This window comes from Suncus etruscus, chromosome 2 (genome assembly GCF_024139225.1).
Source record: "Suncus etruscus isolate mSunEtr1 chromosome 2, mSunEtr1.pri.cur, whole genome shotgun sequence".
NCBI classification, from domain to species: domain Eukaryota; kingdom Metazoa; phylum Chordata; class Mammalia; order Eulipotyphla; family Soricidae; genus Suncus; species Suncus etruscus.
The window spans coordinates 96,202,852-96,228,491 of NC_064849.1; the positions used below are offsets into that span (position 1 = coordinate 96,202,852).

Consider the following 25,640-nt stretch of genomic DNA (forward strand, 5'->3'; position numbering starts at 1 on the left):
ACCAAGATGTCAATAAAAAATCAAAAAGAATGAAAAAATGTGCTTGTTTTTGTTTTGGAGTTACACAGACAGTGCTCAGTAGCTACTCCCAATTCCGCTCAGGGACCATGCATTTCTGAGAATCAAACTTGGGCCTCCTGAAAGCAAAGTATGTGGTCAGTCTGTTGAGCTATTTCTCCAACCTCTATGTTGTATACTTTAATATTTTATATGTTCAATTTTCTCAATTGTACATCAATAAAGCTAGAAAAACAAATATTCCATCTTTAGTAATTATTAATTCTTCCAGATAGGATTTCTTCTTTGAGAAGAAATGACCATTGTATCTAGCCAAAATATTAAGACCTAAACACACCAGATCACTTATTTCCTTTGGTACTAGAAATGAATTTAAAACTTTTTGAGGTCCTAAAATTCATCATGTCTACATGCCTGTAAGCCCCATCCTTCTGTCCTGCACACCATATCTGCTCTCAGTTTCACATCCATCTATCTTCTAACATAAAATATAGTAAAACAGTATAAAATAATACTACACACACCTCTCATATTAGGGGGCAGGATGGATGTGACACTCCTATTTATCAGACAGTATAAAAACTTAAATCAAAGTTAACTCAATGGAATAACAAGTTAACAAGTCCCCGGTCATTCTATACCCCAGGATAAAGAAAATAATCTAAACAGGAGAAATAATTTGTATTGTTTATAGAATTATTATGAATTGAATTACCATGAAATATAAAGATATTTATAGTTAGTTTTAGGCATATATTGTTTTAATACCAACCCTTTCATCGGTGCCCACTACCCTCCACCAATGTCTGCAGTTTCCATTCCATCTCCCATACTGCCTCAGGGGCAGGCACTTTTTCCATCAACAGTTATCCTAGTGTTCCCCCCCTAACTTATTACCTTCCCTAGTGTTAAGCTTCCAACAGAAGATCAGTTCTCCTGGTCTTTGTTTCTATTGCCACTGTGCATTTTTTATTTCTTTACAAAGTTTTTATATACCACATGTGAGAGATTATTCTGTCTGTTCCTCTCCCTCTGGCTGATTTCACACAATACAAAACTCCGGATACATACAGGTTGCATAAAATCACACTACTTACATTTTCTAATATCTGATTAATATTTTATGGTGTATATATACCATAATTTCTTTATCCAATCTCTATTTGTGGGCATTTGGGTTATTTTCACTATTTTGGCTGTTATATAGAGAGCTGCAATGAACATAAAAGTGCAGAAGTCTTTTCTGCATTGTGCTTTGGGGACCTTGGGATATACTGCCAGGAGAGAAATTATTGAGTCATATGAAAGTGCAATTGCTAGTTTTTGGAGGAATATTTATTTTGTCTTCCAAAAAGACTGCATCAGTCAACATTACCACAAGCAATAAATAAATGAAGGCCCTTTGTCCTCCGCATTCTTGCCAACACTGGTTGCTGTTCTTTATAAAAAGTCTCTGAGGTATGAATGATATCTTATTGGTGTTTTGACAATTTTTCTGTTTTTTTTTTAATTTAATCAACTTTATTACATACACGATTGTATTTGGGTTTCAGTCATGTAGAGAACAGCAATCATCACCAGTGCAACATTCCCATCACCAATGTCCCAAATCTCCCTCCTCCCCACCCAACCCCCGCCTGTAATCTAGACAGGCTTTCTATTTCCCTCGTACATTCTCATTATCAGGATAGTTCAAAACATAGTTATTTCTCTAACTAAACTCTCCCCTGTTTGCGGTGAGCTTCATGAGGTGAGCTGTAACTTCCAGCTCTTTTCTCTTTTGTGTCTGAAAATTATTATTGCAAGAATGTCTTTCATTTTTCTTAAAACCCATAGATGAGTGAGACCATTCTGCATCTTTCTCTCTCTCTGACTTATTTCACTCAGCACAATAGATTGCATGTACATCCATGTATAGGAAAATTTCATGACTTCATCTCTCCTGACAGCTGCATAATCTTCCATTGTGTATATGTACCACAGTTTCTTTAGCCATTCATCTGTTGAAGGGTATCTTGGTTGTAGCTGAGCAGTTTTTTCAATGCCACATGTTAAAGAGGCTTTCCTTCTCTAGTTCATACATTTTACTCCTTTGCCAAAGAGTAATTGACAATATACCTGAGGATCTGTCTCTTGGTTTTCTATTGGATTCAATTTGATAGTATTTTGTTGAAGATATTTCTATCTATGCTCATCATGGCTATTGAATTGTAAATTATCCTTTTTGTTTGTTTGTTTTTTGTTTTGTTTTGTTTTTGGTTTTTGGGCCACACCCGGAGTTGCTCAGGGGTTACTCCTGGCTGTCTGCTCAGAACTAGCTCCTGGCAGGCACGGGGGACCATATGGGACACCAGGGATTCGAACCAACCACCTTAGGTCCTAGATTGGCTGCTTGCAAGGCAAACACCGCTGTGCTATCTCTCCGGGCCCAAATTATCCTTTTTTTGAACTGTCTCTGCCTGCTTTAATATCAAGATAATTTTTGCTTCATGGAAACTATTCAGAAATGTTTTTCTGTTTCTTCACTTTCCCAAAAGAGCCTAAAAAGGATTAGTAGTAGGTCATCTTTAAATGTTTTCAAGAACTCACTATTGAATCCATATGGTCTTGGCTTTTGTTTTCGGGAAGACTTTTGATTGCACTTTCAACTTCCTTGATAGTGAGAATTATGTCTAGGTATGCCAAAATGTATTGGGTCAGCTTTGAAAGGTTATAGGAGTTCTAGAATTTATAAATTTCTTCTAGGTTCTCTCATTTTATGGAATAAATATTTTCAAATTAATGTCTGATGATCTTTTGAATTTTACCATAAATTTTACTGGTATCTGTTGCAATGTTCCCTTTTTTCATTTTTTTTTTTTTTTTTTTTGGTTTTTGGTTTTTGGGTCACACCTGGCAGCGCTCAGGGGTTACTCCTGGCTCTATGCTCAGAAATAGCTCTTGACAGTCTAGAGTTAATCCCATGACAGTATACTTCAGGGGTGGAGAAAGCCTAGGTCAAGGGAATTCCCTCTACAATATCCCCAATAGTTACTGTGCCTATGCAGGGGGATAAAGAAAAGGAGAAAAAAAAAAGCACAAAACAATCATTTTTCTACATGTTTATTTATCGATTGATCGATTTTTTTGATGTCTTTATTTTGGTGTGGAGATTACAGTTGATGTCTCCAATATTATTTTATTTTATTTTGTCTTGTCTTTCTCTTTTTTTATGCACTCGAGCATGATTTGATTTCAGAACCGAGACTATTGTGTGGTGCCTGTCTTTATTGCTGTAGTGCTCACCGGTTATTTAATTCGATATTTTTTTCTGTATTGTTGTGGTATTTCAATTACCTTTTCACGTCCTCTCTCAAACTGAGGTTGGAAGCCTCTAGAGGGACTCAGCCCATTTTCAGCGTATTTGACTTTTGACTTCTTTTTTTTTTTCCTCTTATTTTGTACCCCAATCTACTGCTTTTCTTGCCTTCAAACAAAACCACATACCTCGATTTTTCTAGCTCTGCCTCTTAAATAAAGGGGGAAACAAGGGAGGGTTCCAGGCCCAAACAGATATGTGATCACTAATAGTAAGCCAGACAAAGAGGGGTCCACCTACTCTAGCAGCCGGCGGGGGGTGATGGTGGGGGTATATGGGTTGTAGAAAGGGAACTGGAATGGGGGGGACATAGTTGGTGATGGGTATTCCCTGACTCAATGTTAATATGTACCTAAAATACTACTGTGAAAGATATGTAAGCCATTATTGAAAAAAATTGTGTTTTTAATTAGAAACTTTCTTTGACTTACATGTATTATTATATCAATTATATTATATGTTATGTTATGTCACTATTTTATGTTAGTTTACCTCATTATGTTAATCAATTTTGTCTCTTGAATAAATTCTTACAATAAAAAAATTACAAAAAAAATAGTAAATGGTGCCATAAAAAAAAAGGAATAGCCCTTGGCGGGCTCAGGGAACCATGTGGGATGTCGAGATTTGAACCACCGTCCTTCTGCATGCAAGGCAAATGTCCTACCTCCATCCTATCTCTCAGGCCCCTCTTTTTTCATTTTTGATTCGGTTAATTTGGGTTTCTCTCTCTTTCAAACTTGAAATATATTTCTGCTTGGAATAGAATTCTAGGTTGATAGTGTTGTTCTTTCAGTATTCAAAAGTTATTGCTACAGTATCTTCTCACACAATTATCCCTTATAATTGCCTATTCCTGTCAAATACATTTAGAATTTTATTTTGTATCTTGGTATAGCTTTGTTTACTTTTTTGTGCTTGAACTTACAGGTCTATAAATTTTACCAAATTTTTTTAAATCAAATTTGGAAATGTTGAGACTTAGATTTTTCAAATAATTTTCATAACTTCCTCCTACTTTTTCATCATTTGCTCAAGTTACACATTAAAATTGTTCAACAGTTATGAAAATTCTGCCAATTTTAATATTTATTTTGTATAGTTTTTTGGATAGTGTCTGTAACTTTATCTGAAAATTCACTACTCTTTTTTCATTTTCAATTTTCCATTTGATGCTACTCCTAATTGGTATGATTTTTATTCCCAGATGTTGCACTTCACATATCTTTGTTGAACTTACTTTTTTTACCTTTCATGACTCTAACTTTAAGTGCAGCTATAATATATGCCTTAATATATATGCATATATACATATATATACATACATATATATACATATACATATATACATACATATATATGTATATATATATTGGTTTTGGGGCCACACCCAATGACGCTCAGAGGTTACTCCTGGCTATCCACTCAGAAATAGCTCCTGGCATGGGAGACCATATAGGACACCCAAGATTGAACTGAGGTCTTTCCTGGTTCAACCTCATGTAAACAAATGCCCTACTGCTGCACTATCACTCCTGCCCTTCTGCCTTAATAGTTTGTCGACTAATTCTAGACTAATTTAGTTTAGGGCTTATTTCAATAAGTTCTTTCTCAGGTAGGTTTATTTTATTATTTCTAACAACTTGTATGCCAAGTATAATAGTAATTATAAGTGTAATTTTGTATTAGATACAAACCAATATAATTTTACCTTGATATATGTTTTGTATTTCTATAAATGTTCTTGAACTTTGTACTAGGATATCATTTTATGGGAAAAGTTTGATTTTGGGGTCTTTTATGATAAATTTGTGGGATTTATAATTATAATTTAATTAATTATAATTTATAATAATGATATACATTATTGTCTAATAATGTAACATAATCTAATAGTCATACAAAATTAATAATATAGTTAATAGAGTTTTCTTTCTCCAAATAAATATTCTTGTAATTAAACTATATAGTTCCAAAGAAGATAAAGTAACAGGACTAAGACGGAGTTACTCTCCCATTTAAATTAAATTATAATTATTATTATCATTTACTACGAACAAAATAGTCTTCCAAATACCCTACATAGTACTCATGAATTATAAAATTTTCCAGTGTTATTTCTAAGTACAAACACTGCTCTAATTCTGCATGAATGCCAGGAATTCTGCCTTTTATTCCTTTCAATGGAGACAGACTCTAATCACAGGCACTTCCTAATAATTCATTGAAAACTTGTAGGACATGTAGATCTCTGGCTATTTCTACATGTACAGCCTAGGACACTCTTCTCTGTGAATTCATGTCTCCTCGGATTTTCTGTTCCATCTTGAATCGGAATCATTAAGATGCCACTTAACTTTTCTATCTTTGCACTCTAGATTTGTTCTCTTTTATGATGTGGAACTGAACTCATCTTAAGGTTTACCTCAGTTGTTTCACTTTATAGTATGATATCCAGTGTATTAAAAAACTATTTTTCTTTTTTTTATTCACTTATTGATCATTTTAAATGGGAGAGTAACTCCGTCTTAGTCCTGTTACTTTATCTTCTTTGGAACTATATAGTTTAATTACAAGAATATTTATTTGGAGAAAGAAAACTCTATTAACTATATTATTAATTTTGTATGACTATTAGATTATGTTACATTATTAGACAATAATGTATATCATTAATATTTTATATCAATTTTACTAAGTTTTAGGCATTGTTTATTAGAAAGTAGAACATGGAGAAAGGAAGAAGGAAAAATAAAAAAGAAACAAAGAGGAGCCAGTTTGATGCAGGTTCAATCCCCAGAACTACATATTGGTCTCCTGAGTCCCATCAGGAGGAATCCCTGAATACAGAACCAGAAGCCACCTCTGAGCACCTCGAGCTGTGACCTAATCCCTCCCCCAATAAAAGAGAAGAAAATAAAAAGAAAAAATTAATTTTAAACATATTTTAGAGAAATTAGAGGAGCCGGTTACAAAAAATACTGAAGTTTTAAAAATAAATGTTAAATATTCATTTAAATGAGCTCATTTTGCTGCAATTTTATCCTTGCCACATTTTATGTTAATGACTTTAATTTACTTTATCTTTCCTTTTGCAAAATAACAAATTTGTTATTTTTTCAATGAAAACCATTCCAGGCCTATTGAATTTCAAGATCTGAAAAGAAGTGGCAAATTGGGGAAGAACAGGTGGACTATAGGGAATTGAAAAAATTGTTTATTTCTGGGATGACAAAAGAACTGTGAGTTCTTTAAAATTTTGAGTGCATATTTATTCATCACTTTATTTCTAGTATTTCCAGCATTTAGTTGGATATCAATAGATGCATGCTGAATCTGGTACCTAATAGCCTAATTTCTGTCAGGCTCAGAAATTTTCCAGTGCAGCCCTCATGTTATTGATTTACTTCATTAAAGTGGAAACTGGACTAATTGCCTTTGGCACAGTTTAAATTGTCCAGGTCACTCATGTGGCTGTCATACATCCCTCAGTAAACAAACTATTGTGCAAGACATCTGAGACAAAAATGACCTAAACGATTGGCAGGCTATTGGACCATAACTAAACAAATCAGAAAAATTTTGTATTAAGTGGTGGCCCTGCCAGGATTTAGTAACAAAAAGATAAAAAGGTGACAAAGTACTGACATAAAGATACCACCAGCCCAATCGGCTAAAATCTTGACTGCTCATTAGAATCACTTAACTTGTTTTAATGATCTATAGGTTCTAAGCCCTGTACCCATAAACTCAGGCTCAATTAATCTAGAGTGAGCAAGGTAATTTAAAATTTTTTTTAAAGGTTTTAACTGATTCTATGGTACAAGTAGTGATACAAGTTACTATTTCTAGACAACAAATGAATAATCACCATCCTTTTGCCTTTCCTGATTTCTCTCATTCATACAGTGTCCTAGACGAAGGTACTACAAGTAAACTTGGAAAAACATTACATAGATATTGGATAAAGTACAACATATTTTATTTCTGTAGTGATGCCTGTTTTCCTTTACAACTGACCACTCATATTCTATAGCAAAAAAAAATGTAGTACATTAAGTTAAGCATCCATCTCATTTCACATATCTAGTCAACCCCAGAAATCATTGCAGTCTCTATCTCATTGAAAGTTTTTCAGATTACTTCATTCCCAACTTTTACAGAACAGTCAGGAAAGGCATTTCATGCTTGACTTTTGGGAAGGCACAGCAAGGATAGAAAGAACAGGAAGACTGAACTAACTTTCATGGGTCCCTAGAATAGGAAGCTGAATAGCTTCTTTATTGTGCTTCTTTACTGACTCTATTTGCTGGTGTCAGTTCCCCATCTAGTTGTGGGCATGTCCCTGCTGGTACACTAATCCTTGTAGGCTTAGTCCTTTAAAATTCTAGAGTCTCTTCTGCTTCATCTGCACAGTGTGTTTACAAGACCTAGAAGCCATGAAGGCCCAAATCAGTCTTTATATATAAATACTATAAATCAAGTTGACAAGTTACTAAATGAAGTATGTTTTAGTCTTTAAACTTAAAAAACAAACTATTAGAATGATTAATTATAAATATATATAAATATGTATAAATAAAACATAAAGTAATAAGATGCCAATGAAATAGACTGAATTGAACCTGTATTATTCATGCCTAGACTTTCTCTGGAGGGTTTGAAAACATTTACGTAAGTTATTCAGTTAGCATATTTGTTTCCTATAATTAACTTCTGTGGTCATCATTTCAAGTCAATGATTATGTTGACAAATTAATTTTAACATATATCATCAATCTTATGTCAGCAGTGATGAAATAGACTAAATATACTATGCCATTCTAATCAATGATTGTAAACTTTTGCATATATTTAAGAGGACTTTTTATATTACAGGTTTAAGTGGTTTGCTTGTTTGGGGGTCAAGTAGTGCTTGGGACAGTCCCAGTGAGTCTTGGTTCAAAACAAATGTCCTACAGAGATAAAGATTATCCAGGGCATACCATAAATACTTAGGGCCTTTATGGTGCACTGGTAATGCTTAGAGGTTATATGATGAGTGGAACAGAACCCAGGTCAGCTTAGATGCATGCTGGCCATTGCCCTAATCACTCTACTATATTCTTCCCTGCAAAGATTTGGTTAGTTGTTTTAATCTCTTCCTCCTTCCAACTTTGCTGTTTTTCTATTAACTATGGTGCTTTCACAATTTTAGCTGAGGTATTCACCTGGAGTCTGCACATTTGATTGTGATGCTGGCTCACTCAGACACAGTACTCAGAGAAGTTTGCAGTCCTTTTGATTCTAGCATTTACCCTTGTGTTCTCTAGGACTTTCAGTCTTAGTTAAAGCACACAAGTTCTGGTTATGGCATTTGCTGGAGGCTACTGCTATACTCACATCCATCCTCTCCAGGTCTCACATTTCCTAACTATGATGTTTGCATCTCGTTTTAGTTGTGACTACTGGGAGTTTGTAGTATCCCTTTGTAGTATTGACACATACTGGACTGTGTGTAACCAAAACTGATAGAAATAACTTTTCTTGTGACACAGGAATCAAAGAGAGCAGAGCTTCCAGGGGGACACCAGGGATTGGAACTGAGGACCCAGTGCTTGCAGGACAGTTGCTCTAAATCAAAGCCCTAGTAGAAGATACTATGGCTGTACATCATGATCATTTGGGATTTTGTATCATAATACGGAAGTCAGAAAAATTTGGCAATGGCAAAATGTTTTCAAAATGTAAAGTATTCTGAAAAAGTAAATGCAAATATTCTCAAAAATCAACGCAAAATCAACCACTTAATGAATTCAAGCTCTTGTAGCACTGCTCACTAGTTCACTTTTCAGGTGAAAAAAATTTAGGGAGCCTTGCCCTAAGCTACTGTGATATTCCTCCTACCCCCTTCAAAAGTATTTAAATCAAAGTAAATGTACAATCAAAGTATTTAAATTTAATTAAATGTAAATAGGTAAAAATGAGAATGTTCCTATATATTCGCGTTTCTTCTAGAATATTTAAATCAATAAATTTGAAAGCAAAGTACAAATTATAATATTAATTTCAACTATTAACTAACATATCATAATTCTGAATTAACATATTCTGGCTTTGACTATGAAATAATATTCATTTTGCCATAACATTTTTAATAAAATGAACTAAAGAGATAGTACAGTGGGCAGGACTCTTGCAAAGTAATATGAACAATAATGTTGTAGTGATTTCTTACCTATCATGAAAAATTATTGAATCAACAGACTAAAACACAAGGATAAGGATGAAAATGGACAGTTATCTTCATAAGGGAGCCAATACACCATTATAAAATAATGTTAGCATGTATACTATCTCCAAAGAAGAATTTGCCAAGTAATTAATTAAACAGACATGTTTCTTCTCTTGTTGATTTCGCTGAATTTATTCAACCTTCCCACACTTTCGAGCAGACTTTGCAGAAACATGCATAGCCCTAAATCTTCAGACACTGGATAAAACTAACTCATGTTATTAACTCTAGTTACTTTCTTTTTTTGTTTTGTTTTGTTTTGTTTTGTTTTTTGTTTTTGGGCCACACCCGGTAACGCTCAGGGGTTACTCCTGGCTATGAGCTCAGAAGTTGCTCCTGGCTTGGGGGACCATATGGGACGCCAGGGGATCAAACTGTGGTCCGTCCAAGGCTAGCACAGGCAAGGCAGGCACCTTACCTCTTGTGCCACCGCCCGGCCCCAACTCTAGTTACTTTCTGTGCAGCAGCAATACCTTGTGTTGTTTAGCAGATACATTTCTTCTTAAGATATTGAACCTGCTAAGACATAGGGTTCAGGAAAGGGCCCTTCTGACTGTGACCAAAGCTGGCAGTGGTCCCTTTGCTTGTGTGTCCAAGAAATGAGGACCTCTTAGGGGACCTCTAGGTCCTAGGAAACAAACTCTACTACCACTTTAACTCCATGGAAAACTGGAAGGTGATTTGGGGCCTCTTTTTCTAATGCCTTCTACCTGTGTACCAAATCTTTTATTATTCTCTGCCTGTGTCCTGGCAACCAGATATATCAACAGATTATGCTGCTCAATACACTCCATATATGAGAAGTTGGCATCATTCCCTGAGTGCTAACAAATATTCTCTGTTGTTCTTATAAGAACATTGATACACAGTCCTCATTCTCATGTGCATGAGGTATGAAAGAATTGTTTCAACTCTTATCATTCTAAAGAAGTCTCCTCAATTTTTCTCTCAAATTCTCCAAAGACCTTCTAGCAGATGGAGTAAGGCATCTAAGTCATTTCTAATTCACTCTGCTTTTTTCTATCACACATGCCAGTGTGACACACTGAAGAAGGGATATTAGCAAAGGGCAAAAAGCAGCATTTTCAGATTAGATATTCAAATTTTTGTCACAATTAATTAATTATCAACTCAGAGAACGGATAACTGAACCTTACTGAAATAACTTTGAAATGTCACTATAATTGGCTGGATCGCTGGCCTGAGTCAATAAGCAATACCACTGATACTAAGAAAACCCCAGCATTTCACAGAATCCCTGAAAGGATACTTTTTAACTTTGTTTTTCTTTCCCCCTTATTTTCTACTTGATGGTGTTCTTTAAAACACCCTTTTAGAGGCCGGAGCAATGGTGCAGCAGTAGAGCGTTTACCTTGCACGTGGCTGACCCAGGACAGACCCGGATTCCCATATGGTCCCCGAAGCCAGGAGCAATTTCTGAGCGCATAGCCAGGAGTAACCCATGAGCATCACCGGGTGTGGCCCAAAATAAAAAAAATTTTTAAAAAGAACAAAAACCCACCCTTTTAATGCTGTCCAAAATTATACTGTGAATAACAAATTAACATTACATATATTATTTTATATTCTCCAACTGCCCCACTTCCATTTATTCATGTTGGTGGTAATAGTATATAAATTTCTACAGCTTTTGGTTGCAATGTTCACTGGTGTTTGATCATGTGGTTGCAGTGATTGCACACTTGTTTGAGGTTCATGTACAACTGGTTGAGGACTTGGAGTGTTCATTGGGGTCACACAATCACTTCATTTAACCAAAGGTCACATATGTATAGCATCAAAATTTACAAACTGGGGACCAAGTTCAGAAGCGTGGGTCAGTACCATGAACTGAATTCATAGCATTTAATCATCCAAAGAAGGTTGAACTACTGAATTATATCACATAGTCATACAGTTTTATTTTCTGATTGCCATATAAGGGAAAATATAATAAAATGAACAAGATTAAGTTTAATCATGTGTTATGTTATATAGTAAGATACAACAAACACATGTATCAGAGTATTATATTATTTAATACTTTATTGATAAGTCAGATATTTAAAATAATTTCAATATATTCTTTAATCAAATATATTATTTAAAATATATATTCAATACAAAATCCAAAGTCAACAACAATAGAAACGATACCCAATCTACATCAAGCTGTACATGGGAGGAACAGTTGCACTAGCATTACAAGGGGGTGTAGAGGAGGGGAAAGTGGGATGCATGCTGGGAACAGGGGTGCAAGGAGGACAACACTGGTGGTGAGAATGCCCTCATTCATTATTACTATGTACCTTAAATATTACTGTGAAAGATTTGTAATTCACTTTGCCCACAATAAAAAAATAAAAGAAATATTATAAGCTAACCAGAAAAAATATATTCAATATATTCTTTGACAATTATTAACAATAAATTCCCTAAGAAATAGTAATTATATAACTAGTTTTTGCTTATCTATGCCTTTAAGATTCACTAAAAATCATATTAGGACCTTTTATAAAAAGAAGGATCCACCCAACTAGAGTTCAGTAGAATCAGGGTCTACTACCAGCAATTCTCTGCCAAATCACACTGGGGTTGGTCATATGCAAATTGTACATCTTAACCCTTATACTATCCCTGTAGCACTGATGGGGATGTAGAGGCAAAGGTCTCTGCCCTGACAAAGGTCCAAGTCTCCACCTACTCACATCTGGCTCCTATTATCACCATAGAAAGAGACCAGCTTCACAACTGAAAAAGAAAAGATGCAAGTAGCTGGTGGTCCTACCTCCAAAGCTTCTGAAGCATTTGCAGCTGCATGACCTGTCCAAATTTTACAGAGCTCAGAACCCAGTAGGAGCAGTTGCATAAAGGCACAATAAGTTCAATGAGTGAAGAAAAAACACAGAAGGCTCCATTAGCACCTATAGCTCAGTATATCCTCACACAGTGACTTTGGTAACACCTTTATGAGATATATGTTGTAACAAGCAATATAAAATAAATTATTTTGTGCCTCCTAAGGGAGCAGACATGAAAGGATAGATAGGAAATGAGAAATTGGAGGAGAGAGGGTCACTGGCTATGAGATTGGTGTTGGAACAGTGAATACCTGAAACAACTGTATTGTGAGCACTTTGTAAACTGGAGTGTATAAAGTTTTGTCAGAAAATAAATGATACATAATGACATAATTTAATATATACACAATAGAATAATGTGCTACTGTAAGAAGAGATTAAATCATGCAATTGCTACAAGTTAACCAGAAGTAGAGGGTATCATTTTAAGTAAGAAAAGTCAGAGGGAAAAAGTCAGAGGTGATGTCACTCATTTGTGGAATAGAGATAAAACAAGGAAATAGACAGTATTGAACAATGACAGCCTTTGGCCTTGGGTTACAAACTGATTAACAACAATGAGGAGGGATGGTAGGGATGAAGATTTGAATAGAGGCAACATAAAGACAGTGGTAGGAAGTCATAAACAGTTTGGAGGGGATAATAATTTTGTACACAAATATCGGAAAACAGTAATACTATTTATTATAACTGTATCACCTAAAACATAACTTTAAGTTAGGTTTAAGTTGAAAATAATTTTGAAATACTTTTGAAAAGTTGAAAATAATTTTGAGAATACAGAGGAAAAGAATGGGTAAGGACTTCTTTCATTTCAATTTGGGGGAAGTTGCTTTTATAAATTTGGAAATGTTCTTGCACCATCTTTACAAAAATGTAGGTACTAATGTCATCTGAATAAATAAAATGTGGGCAACTGCATTTTACTGGTTTGTGCTCTGATTTGTGCTCGTAAGTTCTTTAGGATTTACAATTTATGATTTAAGATTTAGGATTTCCTCCCAGAAAAAAAGGGTTAATATTGTCTATCCAAGGTAGGACAGTGATCAGTTATTTCTACAAGCCTTTTGCGAAGGGGGGGGGTCCACACCCAGTAACTCTCAGGGGTTACTCCTGACTCTGCACTCAGAAATTGTTCCTGGCAGGCTCGGAGGACCATATGGGATGACAGGATTCAAACCACTATCTGTACTGGATCAGCTGCGTGTAAGGCAAATGCCCCACCACTGTGCTATCTCTCCGGCCCCTTCTACAAGCTTCTGAGTCAATAATTTAGAGGCACTGATAACTCAAGAGTATGAAATAATCAGACACATGTTTTGTGTATGACTATCTAAAGAATGAGTTACTTAGATAATTCAATGGCAGTACTGTTGCAATGGCCCCACTCACATTTTCATGTGAAGGAAATTCCACTGGATAGTAGAACCAGCATCTTGGAACCAGAGATCTGGTTAAACCCATATGCAAGGTGAAGAGAATCAAAGCAAACCTTCTACACTGAATATAGGGACCAAACCCATAAAGTATGATCACCCTTTACACATACACACACTCACTGGTCCCAGACAACAGAAGAGAGTTAAAAACATTGAATGTCAACTCACAGTGTCAGTTTCACAGGCAGGCTTTAACTGAGGTACTGTGCTCTCTGCCAGGGAACCAAGGGAGCCTCATGATATGGAAGGTTGATGGACAAGAACAAAAGGAGAATCTTGATTGTAAACCCTCCATACAGTTTTCCATTGAGTTTTACAATTTATATTTTCACCAAACTGTACTGAAGCTCATTTTTCTTCACAACCTAGTCAAATACTTTATCCAAATTTTTTAAATAGGCCCTGTGGACTAGCATTTGTCCTGCACATAAGTTTATGCATTGGCAGTTATAATCAAAGAGGTAGGCCCTTAGTTTTTAACCTTTCTAACACATGAGGACCAGTGCAGAGAGCTGATGTTGGGCATTCTCAATGGAGAGAGATAGCACAGAGCTTGCAGTACTAGTCTTGCATGGAGCCAACCCTAACCTCACATAGAACTGGAGTAGTCCCCAGCACTGCCTGGTATGGTTTCCCAACAAACAACAACAACAACAACAACAACAACCACAAAATCTTTGCCCCAGCCAGTACCCACAGAGTAATGGGGTCTCCTTGGCAGCTAGGTCTGAATATTCTATAAGGACCTTTAATAAAATCATTTTCAAAGACAAACACACACACACACACACACACACACACACACACACACTAAACTAAACTAAACTCTAAACCAACTTATTGACACTTTTGGGAATGAGGCCCTAGTATCAGAATGCTTTAAACTTCCTCCAAGATATTCTAACGGACAGCAAGAAATAAGAAAAAATTGTTGGAAGAGAAACAATACTGAGTGAATGCCTTGTGTTTCTATTCTTACTGTTTATTTTTTAGGGGGTCACACCAGACCAGAATGTTCACAGAATGTACTCCTACTTCTGTTCTCAGGGGTCATTTCTGGGCATGCAGTGGCCACACTTGAACTGGAGTCAGCCTTGTGCAAGGCATGCACCATAACTCATACACTTCCTTTCTGGTCACTTTCTATCTGTGACCTTGACTGAATTCAGCTGGTTCTGAATCTCTTAAAAAATATGGACAGCAGGGTCCAGCGAGGTGGCGCTAGACGTAAGATGTCTGCCTTGCAAGTGCTAGCCAAGGAAGGACTGCAGTTCGATCCCCGGTGTCCCATATAGTCTCCCCAAGCCGGGGCAATTTCTGAGCGCGTAGCCAGGAGTAACCTCTGAGCATCAAATGGGTGTGGCCTGAAAAACCAAAATATATATATATATATATATATATATATATATGGACAGCAGCAGTAACCCAGCTATTTGTCCAGAGAGTTCTAACACCCTGATGGTGTTATATTCTTTTATAAAACCAGCTGGTTGGCAGAGGAATAGGATAGAGAAACTTAGACTCATCAGTTTTAGGACATCTCTTCTTTTCAGACTTTTTTTTAATCCTGGAGCTTAATATGATGTTGAGTCCAATATCAAATTTTTTAAGCCACACACAAACTTCTCAGAAATAATACTCTATTCAAAACATATATGAAAACAAGCAAATGACATATAACTTTTCTGAAGTCTTTCAGAATTAAAACATATCGTCTCTTTAAACTAGAAAATACTTGACCACATTTGGGACTGGAACAATAGCACAGCAGTAGGGCATTTACCTTGCATGCGACTGACCCAGGACAGATCTGAGTCTGAGATCCCTGGCATCCCATATGGTATCCCAAGCCAGGAGCAATTTCTGAGCACATAACCAGGAGTAATTTCTGAGCACAGAGCTGGGAGTAACCCCTGAGCTTCACCAGGTGTGGCCCAAACACAAAACAAAAAGAAATACTTGGCCACATTTAAGCTCAAAAGGAAGTTTATAAGGTTCATTGCAATAAAGTTTAAAGGAAGAAACTTTTTTCAATGTAATTATTTTTAAGAAGTTCTCACTTTCATACTTTACCTCATGATTCTAATTCCCCTAAATAATAATGGTCTTTCTCATGCTAATCTTGGCTATCTCCCTGAAATATTGCAGATAATTCCTTTGGTTATCTGCTGGAACTGTAATGTGCTGAGGTTGCCAAACGCTGACTAAACAACTTGCACTTGGCTCCCATGGGATTCTCCTTTTAAGTTGAGACTGGGCAGTTATCTCCAAGTTTTATTTTATTTAGTTTTCATTGCTTGTGCTTTCTGTGACTGTACAGAGTAGTTAACTTAGAACTTTATAAATCATAAAAATTGCATAATTTTAAACATGTAATTAGTAGCCCATTAAGGAAGAAGCTGAGACAAAAATGTCTAGGTTTTGAAAAATCATTATTTATCATATGCTTCTCTTTTTCTGTACTTCTATTTTTTTTTTTTTTGAGAGTGAGGGTAGAGATGTTTTTTAATGAAGCTCTCTCGTACAATTGGAAATTCCCCATAGCTGAAAGGCTTGAAGTTCCTCAGCCACAGAACTGACAAAGGCTTTCTTGCACTGAGAGAAATTGGCATGGAAGTGTAGGGAAAGTAAGAAGAATGAAGCCCTATTTCTTTCCTTCCTACAGTTGTCCAAGTTTTTTAAAAAGATGTCATCAGAGACAAATTCCACAAGGGGTCATGGGTTTCTCTGTTGATGTAAATCTCAACAACTCGACTGAGTTTGGACAGTGAGTGTGATTTCACAAATTCACTCTTACAGTGAAATTCATTGCCACCTATAAAGTGCTGAATTCAGCATCACATATTTGACCCCCAATTGATTAGATGTGATCCGAGGGTCAAAACATTTTATGTGCTCTTACTAAGTTATCTGAGACCTCCATGTCTCTGATTAGGTGGATCAAAAAGTTGGTTTTACCATTTCCCCAGAAATATTCACACTTTTGAGAACTAGATCTTCCTAAATAAAATAGAAATGTATAGTAAATCAGAATATATCTGAAATGTAAAACACTCTTCATGCAGATTCCTCTCACTATCTAAACACAGAACACTTCTATTTGGCCTGATTTCATAGATTATCTGGAAGAAGGCAGGTCTGGCTACTTACTTATCATTAATTTGTATAGAAAAAAATGTTGAGCCATTCTCAGAAATGCCCCCATAGAAATGCACTACTTTAGTAAAGAGGATAAAATTTATAATAAACTCCTTTTGTAATTATATTCAAGTCAATTTTTGTTCATCTTTTCACTTCCACCATGGGTTCTCCCTAATTCACTATATATGTGAAAATATGGTATACATTAATCAGAATAAGATATATTTGTTCTAAACATTTACTTATATGCATAGCTATATAAAACAAAGAAGTGTAAACATATATACTGTGTATGTTAATGGGAAGAAGTACATAAAGTTCCTAAGATAACACTGGACTATGAATGGAAGATATTAACATCCTCTAAATATCTAAACAGTTTGTGACAGCTGAGCTAGATTCAATTTTAATTCTATGTAAACTATATATTAACTTACAAAACAATATTATTGCTCTCATTGTGTGTGATTTTGGAAGAAATGTTGGTACATGTAAATTGTTCGAATTCATACAGCTAGCAAAGGTTGAGGACCAGGTTCCAGGAGAATTGCCTGACTTCAGAGGCCCTTTCTACTCAATAATACTTATTTATTTAAGTGGTCCAGAGTGTAGCATATTGTTTTTAGGTCATTCAATAGGATCTTATTTTTCTCTTTGTTCTAAATATCATAAATTATTTAAAATAGTTTCATTCTCAAATAATTTTTCTCCAAAAATTGGATTTAATTTTTTCAAATTTGGGGGTACCTAGCTGTGGATAAAGCATAAAATTCTCACTTTGGGTTACAATCTATTAAAATATAGATATATCATAGATTATTTATCATAATCTGTGATCTTTCATCTGCATTTATTTAAATGTAATGATAACGATTGACTTCTTCCAGACCAATCCTTCCACTAAGAATGAAAACAAACTCAACAAAATATAAAAAGTGTTTGAGATATATACACCCCTGTATTCATAGCAATATTATTCACAATACTAAGAAAAGGAAAGAAAATTTAACATTGTTCTTTCTTTTCTCTTCATCTATCCTTCTATTATTGTTCATTTTCTTAATGCTTCCATTGCTTTCTTCCTTCTAATCCTAATATAATAAGTCTACTCATAAGAAAAAGAATATGAGACAATCATCATGCAGATATACATCAGATATACCTACTTAATAAGAAATAATAGGATTATACTCAAAATATAGTTTCCAAGAAAAAAGTGTGATTACCTTTAGGTTGAAGAAGGTGTGGCCAAGGAACTTGCACCAAAAAAACTAGCTTTCTCTAAGCATTAAAGAATGTACATGAAGGGACTGGAGCACTAGCACAACATTAGGGTGTTTGCTTGCACACTGCTGATCTGGGACGAATCTTTGGCAACCCATATAGTCCCCCGAGCTTGCCGGGGGTGATTTCTGAGTGCAGAGCTAGGAGTAACCGTAGCAGGGTGTTTGTTGCACAGGAAAACATAATAATAAATAAAAATAAGACTGTATATGAATAGCAGAGTTTAAACCCAGTTCATTTCCATATCATGTTCCCCAGAACTGCTGGGAGTAGTTCTGGAGTTATACAAGCTCTAGAGCCCTTAGGACCAGGCAGCAATACATCCTTGGGCATTAGCATTAAACAGCCAGTCTGGCCCAGTTGGCTAAGAACAGCCAGGAGTAGTCCCAGGACTTCCAAGCACCACTTGGAAGATCCACCCCTCCAGAAAACAAGTGAAAAGGCAAGAGAGTGTAATTCAGAGAGAGGTGAAAATCTGAAAAACCCAGACTGATGGCAACAGATTTCTATACCAGTGACTTCTCTATGCAGTATTAGGGAGTGGAATAGAAAGTTTAGAACTGAACAAATATTGTATTGATACTGGCAAGATGTGTGTTGTTCCCAAGGACAAGTACCCAGCTGCTCTCAGCTTGGTTATAGAGAAAGATGAGACATCTGTAGGGATGGCATAAAGCCAGCCCATGTTGATGAAATGACTTCTTTCTCTTGTTTATTATAATACCAAATTTTATCAGCACCATTCTGCTTATTAAAAAATGCTTACACCTGGTACAAATTAGCCCATGGCTAGGATAAAGAGCATTTATTTTCTAATAAATATTTGGGCTAAAGTCTAAAAGTGATTTTATGGCAATATTCTCATTTTTAAAATAAATCTTAACTTTTATGTTTTATTCTTTTAAATCTACAACTTTGTTTTCTAGATCAATTAAAACAAGGTTTTTAAGCAGTCAAGCTTGTAAAAAAAAATAGCAAATAACTATACAGAAGAATATAGCATATGGTATTTTCTTTTATCTACAATCATTTAAATCTCATGATAATGGTTGACTTATTCCAGACCATTTTTTCCACTGAAAATGACTATAAACTCAACAAAATATAAAAAAGTGTTTGAAATATATACACCCCTTATTCATAGCAATATTATTCACAATAGCTAAGACATGGAAACAACCAAAATGTTCATCTACAGAGGACTAGATAAAGAAGTTGTGATAGTCATAATAATCTATTTTTCATAGATTAAATCTCGCTTCTTGTGGTAAAACTTGAGGAAAAATTTGTAAGCAAACTAAGTTAGAAAGTAAAAAAAATGTGCCACAATAAACCTCACAAACATATGCACACATGACTCTTTCAAAAATAAGATATTTATCAGAGGGAAAGAGCAGGAATTGGGAGGAAATAGCTGAGGGAGTAACTGTGATCATGGGACTGGCCCCTAGAGCTTGGGGATGGTGGTATGGTAAGGCTAAAAATTCTTTTGGAAGTTTTAGAAGACACAGAAATGAAAATCTGAATATAAGTGGACCAATATATGTCAAATTATGTTATTTAAAGTCAACTGCATTATACTATAGGGAATCAGATAGAGAGTATCTCTTATCCACATTTCAAAGAATAAATGAAAGGTAAGATATGAACTCTCTATGTTACTTACTTGTCCTTAATAAAGAGACTGGTTTATTAGGTTAAAATACTACAGACTCTAGCTCAGGGGTCTCAAACTCACGGCCCGCGGGCTGCAAACAACATTTTGTGGCCCGCGGCCGACCTTCAAATATCTCAGTATTCGCAATTATTCGCTTACCGAATAATCGCAATAAAAATTACATTAAACATTCGCATACCCCGAGCAGTTCCGTTCGGGGCATGCAAATGTTTAATGCGATTTTTTGCGATTTTTTCCTTATTAATGCGATTTTTTATTGCGAATATTTGGTAAGCGAAATCCCTTATGCGGCCCTGCCTCACCCCAACTTTGCCTCCTGTGGCCCCCAGGTAAATTGAGTTTGAGACCCCCTGCTCTAGCTCCTCAAATCAATTATATAGTATGGCAAATGAAAACAGTACTAGAAAATAGAGGACTGCTAAGTAGACTGATTAAATTAACATGTGTAAGAAGCTCAAGGGTATACCAGTGGTCAGGGAGACATGCCTTATGTACAGGAGCCCAAGTCTGATCCCTGACACCACGTGACCTGCAGCACCAACAGTGTAGTTCTAGTATAGTGCTGCCCCGGCACCAACAAATCAAATCTCAGTCCTAGCATAGCTGGCCTGCTAGCTGAGTATTGCCCAGAATATCACTTGAGCCCCTTGAGCACTGTTTGAAAGCAACCCTGAACAAAAAAAGTAAATTTACATTTATGGTTTTTATGTGAAACTTTTTAAATGACAAAAGTGATATAAAGGGCCGGAGTGATAGCACAGCAGTGGGGCATTTGCCTCGCACGTGGCTGACCCAGGACAAACCTCGGTTTGATCTCTGGTGTCCCATATGATCCCCCAAGCTAGAAGCGATTTCTGAGTGCATAGCCAGGAGTAAAAGTGATATGAATATATACATTTAAGTCTCATTATCACTCAGGTTTACTAAATATCAATTTGTGAACAATATTATTTTATCTATGTCCCATGTCTTCCTCAAAGTATCTGAAAACAAATTATAGCTATAAAATAATTTGATTTAATATATCGACAAAATATATTTTGCCTAATAAATTAAAATGAACAAAAAAGAAATGAGAGAAAAGTAAGAAGGGAGGGTAAATAGAAGAAAAGAAAGAACATAAGAAGAAAAGAATGGGAAAAAAAGAAGAGACTATTAGGACAGATACTGAAGCTGATCTATCATATACTATTGTCTTAATAAAAGCTATGCTCTCTTTTTAGAATAATACACACTTGTATTTATGTAGGTGTGTTCAGATTTTCCCTCAAAATGTTCTTAATTCTCTTCCCCTCCCTCTTACTATCATGCATGTTTGTAGAATTTTCCTATTTGATGATAATTTTTAAATGTAACTGTAAAATTACTATTACTTTTATTTTTTAAATCTATATACCTACGAAAAGAGAAAGACACAGTTCCTGAAAAAAAAATCCTTTTTCTGCTTACCATTGATTTACAGTTTGTAGGACTTCAGGGCATTTAGCAACGTTTTTGTTTTTTAGGGATGTCCATATCTGACAGAACTCTGGTCTTACTTATGGTCCTGTGCTCAGGGATAATTCCTAGCATTAGACCATATCGTGCCAAGGACTGAACCTGGGTCAGTCATATGCCATGCAATCAGATGCATACTGTACTATCTTTTTGACTCCTTGCTTTAATCATGTATATGTGTGTAGGTCTCACCACCCCCGCCATATGGAATATTAAAAAACATGGGGAAGGAAAAATAAATGGCCACAGTTACCAGAGCTGAGAGATTTTTGTTTTCTTTTTCTTTTTTGTTTTTTTGGGTTTGTCTTTTTTTTTTTTTTTTTTTTTTTGGTTTTTGGGTCACACCCAGCAGCATTCAGGGGTTACTTCTGGCTCTATGCTCAGAAATCACTACTGGCAGGCTCCGGGGACCATATGGGATGTTGGGATTCGAACTACCATCCTTCTGCATCTAAGGCAAATGCCTTACCGCTGTGCTATCTCTCCAGCCCCCGAGAGCTGAGAGATTTTGTCTATTAAACTGAATTTATATGAGACGGGGAGTGGCTGGGAGTGATCCTTGGGACACTGGTGGAGGAAAGTGGGCACTCTGGTAGGTAACAAGTGTAGTATTGGAATGACATATATAAGAAATGTGTAATTAACCATATTGTAAATCCCAGTTTATCGATAAAAAAGGGAAAACTAATTCACTTGCCCCTAGGTTTCTGGTTTTTTTTTATTTACCTGAATAATATTATGCTTATTAATGTGGCCCACAATCTGGTAGAATATTGATAACTTTATGTCACTCGGGAAAAAAATGATTTGATCTTCAACTGTGACTATTGTGAAGTAGAATTTTTTAAAGAATTTACCTAAAGCTTAAAAAAGTTATTTTAAAATAACAATCATAATTCTTATTTTAAGATTTTTAGAGTGGCTAAACATTTCTATGACCTGTTACATTAGGAGGGACCTAAACATTAAATAGATTACTAAGCTGCAATGAATATAAGTGTGCAGAAGGCATTTTTGTATTGTGGTTTTGTGTTCCTATCCCTAGGAGTGATATAGCTGGGTCATATGGGAGCTCACTTTCCAGTTTTTTGAGGAATCTTGTTTTCATAAATGCTGGACTAGATGGCATTCCCACCAGAAGTGAATGAGAGTTCCTTTCTCTTCACATCCTTGCCAACACCAATTGTTCTTGTTCTTTGTGATGTGTGTCAGTCTCTATGGCTTGAGATGGTACCTCACTGTTTTTTTATTTGATCTCCCTGATGATTAGTTATGTGGGGCATTTTTTTTGATGTGCCTTTTGGCCATTTGCATTTCTTCTTTGAGAAAATGTCGATTAATTTTTTTTGCCCCATTTTTGATGGGGTTAGATATTTTTTCTTGTTAAGTTCTGTCAGTGTCTTGTACATCTAGATATTATCATCTTATCTGATGGGTATTGCAGCGCTATTTACAATAGCCAGAATCTGGAAACAACCCAGTTGCCCGACAACAGATGAGCAGCTAAAGAAACTGTGGTACATATACACAATGGAATACTATGCAGCCATCTGGAAAAAATGAAGTCATGAAATTTTTCTATACATGGATGAACATGGAAACTATTATGCTGAGTGAAATAAGTCAGAGGGAGAGAGATAGACACAGAATAGTCTCACTCATCTATGGGATTTAAGAAAAATAAAAGACATTGTTGTAATAATACACAGAGTCAATAAAGGTGAGGGCTGGAGGACAGGTCCATGATATGAAGCTTACTGCAAAGAGTGGTGATTGCAGTTAGAGAAATAACTACACTGACAACTATCATGACAATAGCAGATAATGAGAGAAATAGAATGCCTGTCTCAAATACAGGTAGGGAGTGGGGGAGAAGTAGGATGGGGCATTGGTGGTGGGAATGTTGCACTGGTGAAGGGGGGGGTGTTCTTTTTATAACTGAAACCCAACAACAAACATGTTTGTAATCATGGTGCTTAAATAAAGATATTATTTAAAAAAGATTACTAAATCTAATAAAAATAGTTTAACAAATCGTATGAATTGTTAAAGAGCAACTGAGTATTTTATGGGAATTTTTTGGAAGTTCACAGTATGGTTGGGAAATTATAATTGCTTCAGAGAAAATTGAAAGCTGAGCAAATGCCTCAAACATGAAGAGCAGGCTAAAAGGTAAACTTGTATGTGCACAAAGCTGCCAATTCAGGCTCTTGATGGAAACATCCTTGCTTTCTTCTTTGTCATCACCCACCAACTCTTTAAATCTGCACAGAACTGTAGATCCTGAAGGACACGATTGACCATCATTTATAGAGACTTCAATTGTAGTTGGCTCAAAATTAAATGAAAGATGTTGGGAGTTTGCTTTTTTGTTTGTTTGGTTGGTTTTGGGGTCACACCCAGCTGAGCTCTGGGTTTACTCCTGGCTCTAGCTCTGGTATCATTCCTGGCAGGGATCAGGGCACCACATGGGGTGCCAGAATCAATTTCGGGTTGTGTGCAAGGTAATCCACCCAATCCACTGGACTATTTCTCTGACATCTGAAGTTTGAGTTTTTTAACACAATGAAATATGATTATTAATGCCAATGAAACAGTAACTATTTTTAATGTTTAAACAAAATAGGCTATTTCAGCACAAGAGAAAAGCACGGAAAGAAATTGCTTGGTCCTATGAGCCAGAAGTAACAACAGAAAATCTAAGAGAAAACAGTTAGATTTCTGCACAAATAATGTTTTGTGTATTTATTTTTCTTTCAGAATTCCAAATAGTTGCCTTGGCAGGCAGGCTGCCCTGTTAAGTGCCGCCTTCTAAAAGACTCAGGGGTGTTTACAGAAATTGAAAGTTCCAGCAGTAAATTTCCATGAGCTCATTGCCAGTTCCATTTATACACTTCAGATCTTTGCATATAGAGAGTGATGGGTATCCCTGCTTGAAGTTTTTGTTTCAATTACTAAGAAAGTAGCAGAAGTAATGTACTTGATTACTGTGATGTCAGGGCATGTTTTTAGAATCTGCTTTGTCAAGGCATCATCAGTGTGATTTGTCGCCTGCCTCTTTATGCTAATCAGTCTAGCCCTGTTGGCTCCTCCTTCTTCCAGTCTTCCTTAAGAAGTGTTCTTTCAGCTCTCAGGGAGGGGAAGTCAGACCAGGCTTTGGAAACCCTTGATTTAACTCAACACTTTTTTCTCTCTTTGTATTGTTATTTCAGCAGTCTCCTCCTCGGAGTGTTGAATTTCTAGTCAGTAGAAGGAATAAAAAATGAAAAACTACTGACCAAACTGCAATCTGTTAGAAATAAACACTTTGTAGGTAGGATTTTAAAGTCTAAAGGAGAGAGTCTCGATGTGTTTTGAAAGAAGTTGTGTTTTTACCAGTTGTATTGGCATCATTCAGTGGAAGAGAAGTTACGTTGGTAAATATTTATTTCAAGAATCATGACTACGAAAATCTTGGAAGTTTATTAAGAGAAATAAATGTTTTTCACGCAAGGACAGGATCTGCATGTACTGCTCTGCTTCTGGGTATCTTGTGAAGGCCATTTGAGGTGTCCAGCTCAGGGGAGGAAATGCTCTGGTGATAGCAGAGTCACGACCAAACTTCTAGAACCATGTCTACTGTACAAAGAAAAGGCAGCTGCCACCTCTTCAATACTTTGCACACCTGTAAACTGCAGTCTCCAGAGGACCAGAGACCTCACGGTGAGTCAGTCAGACTAACGGGCACTGTATTCTGTCTTTCTGTCAGTCACATTCCTGGAAAGAATGGCAGACTGGGGGGAATTTTTGGGGAAAGCTCTAAATTCTTCACTATCTCCCATTTTAAAACTCTGAGAATAGACTTAATAGCAATGAGTAGATTACCTTGGGCTCACAGATTTATTTTATAAGACTACAGAAGATTATTAAGCGCTCATTTTCTAGGGAGTAGTAGTTCTGACGCTTAAAGGCTTAAACTTCTATTTACTTTGATTTTTTCTAGCATCTGCTAGAGGTTGCATGATTTAAAGCACCCCCCCCCCAAAAAAAAAAAGGCGGCTGAATTGGCTAGAAGTAGTAAGTTAGTCTGGAATTGTCTCTCTTGTCTTAC

General features: G+C 36.0%; 1 protein-coding gene across 1 annotated transcript in view; it reads left to right on the forward strand.

The window, feature by feature from the left end:
• The first annotated feature begins 24,700 nt into the window (after positions 1–24,700).
• The window catches only part of RANBP3L (RAN binding protein 3 like), a 66,504-nt gene continuing 65,564 nt past the window's right edge, over positions 24,701–25,640 (forward strand). Inside the window, exon 1 of the mRNA XM_049768278.1 lies at positions 24,701–25,252. Coding sequence (XP_049624235.1) covers positions 25,162–25,252 — 91 coding nt within the window. The 5' untranslated portion in view covers positions 24,701–25,161. The remainder of the gene's footprint in view (positions 25,253–25,640) is intronic.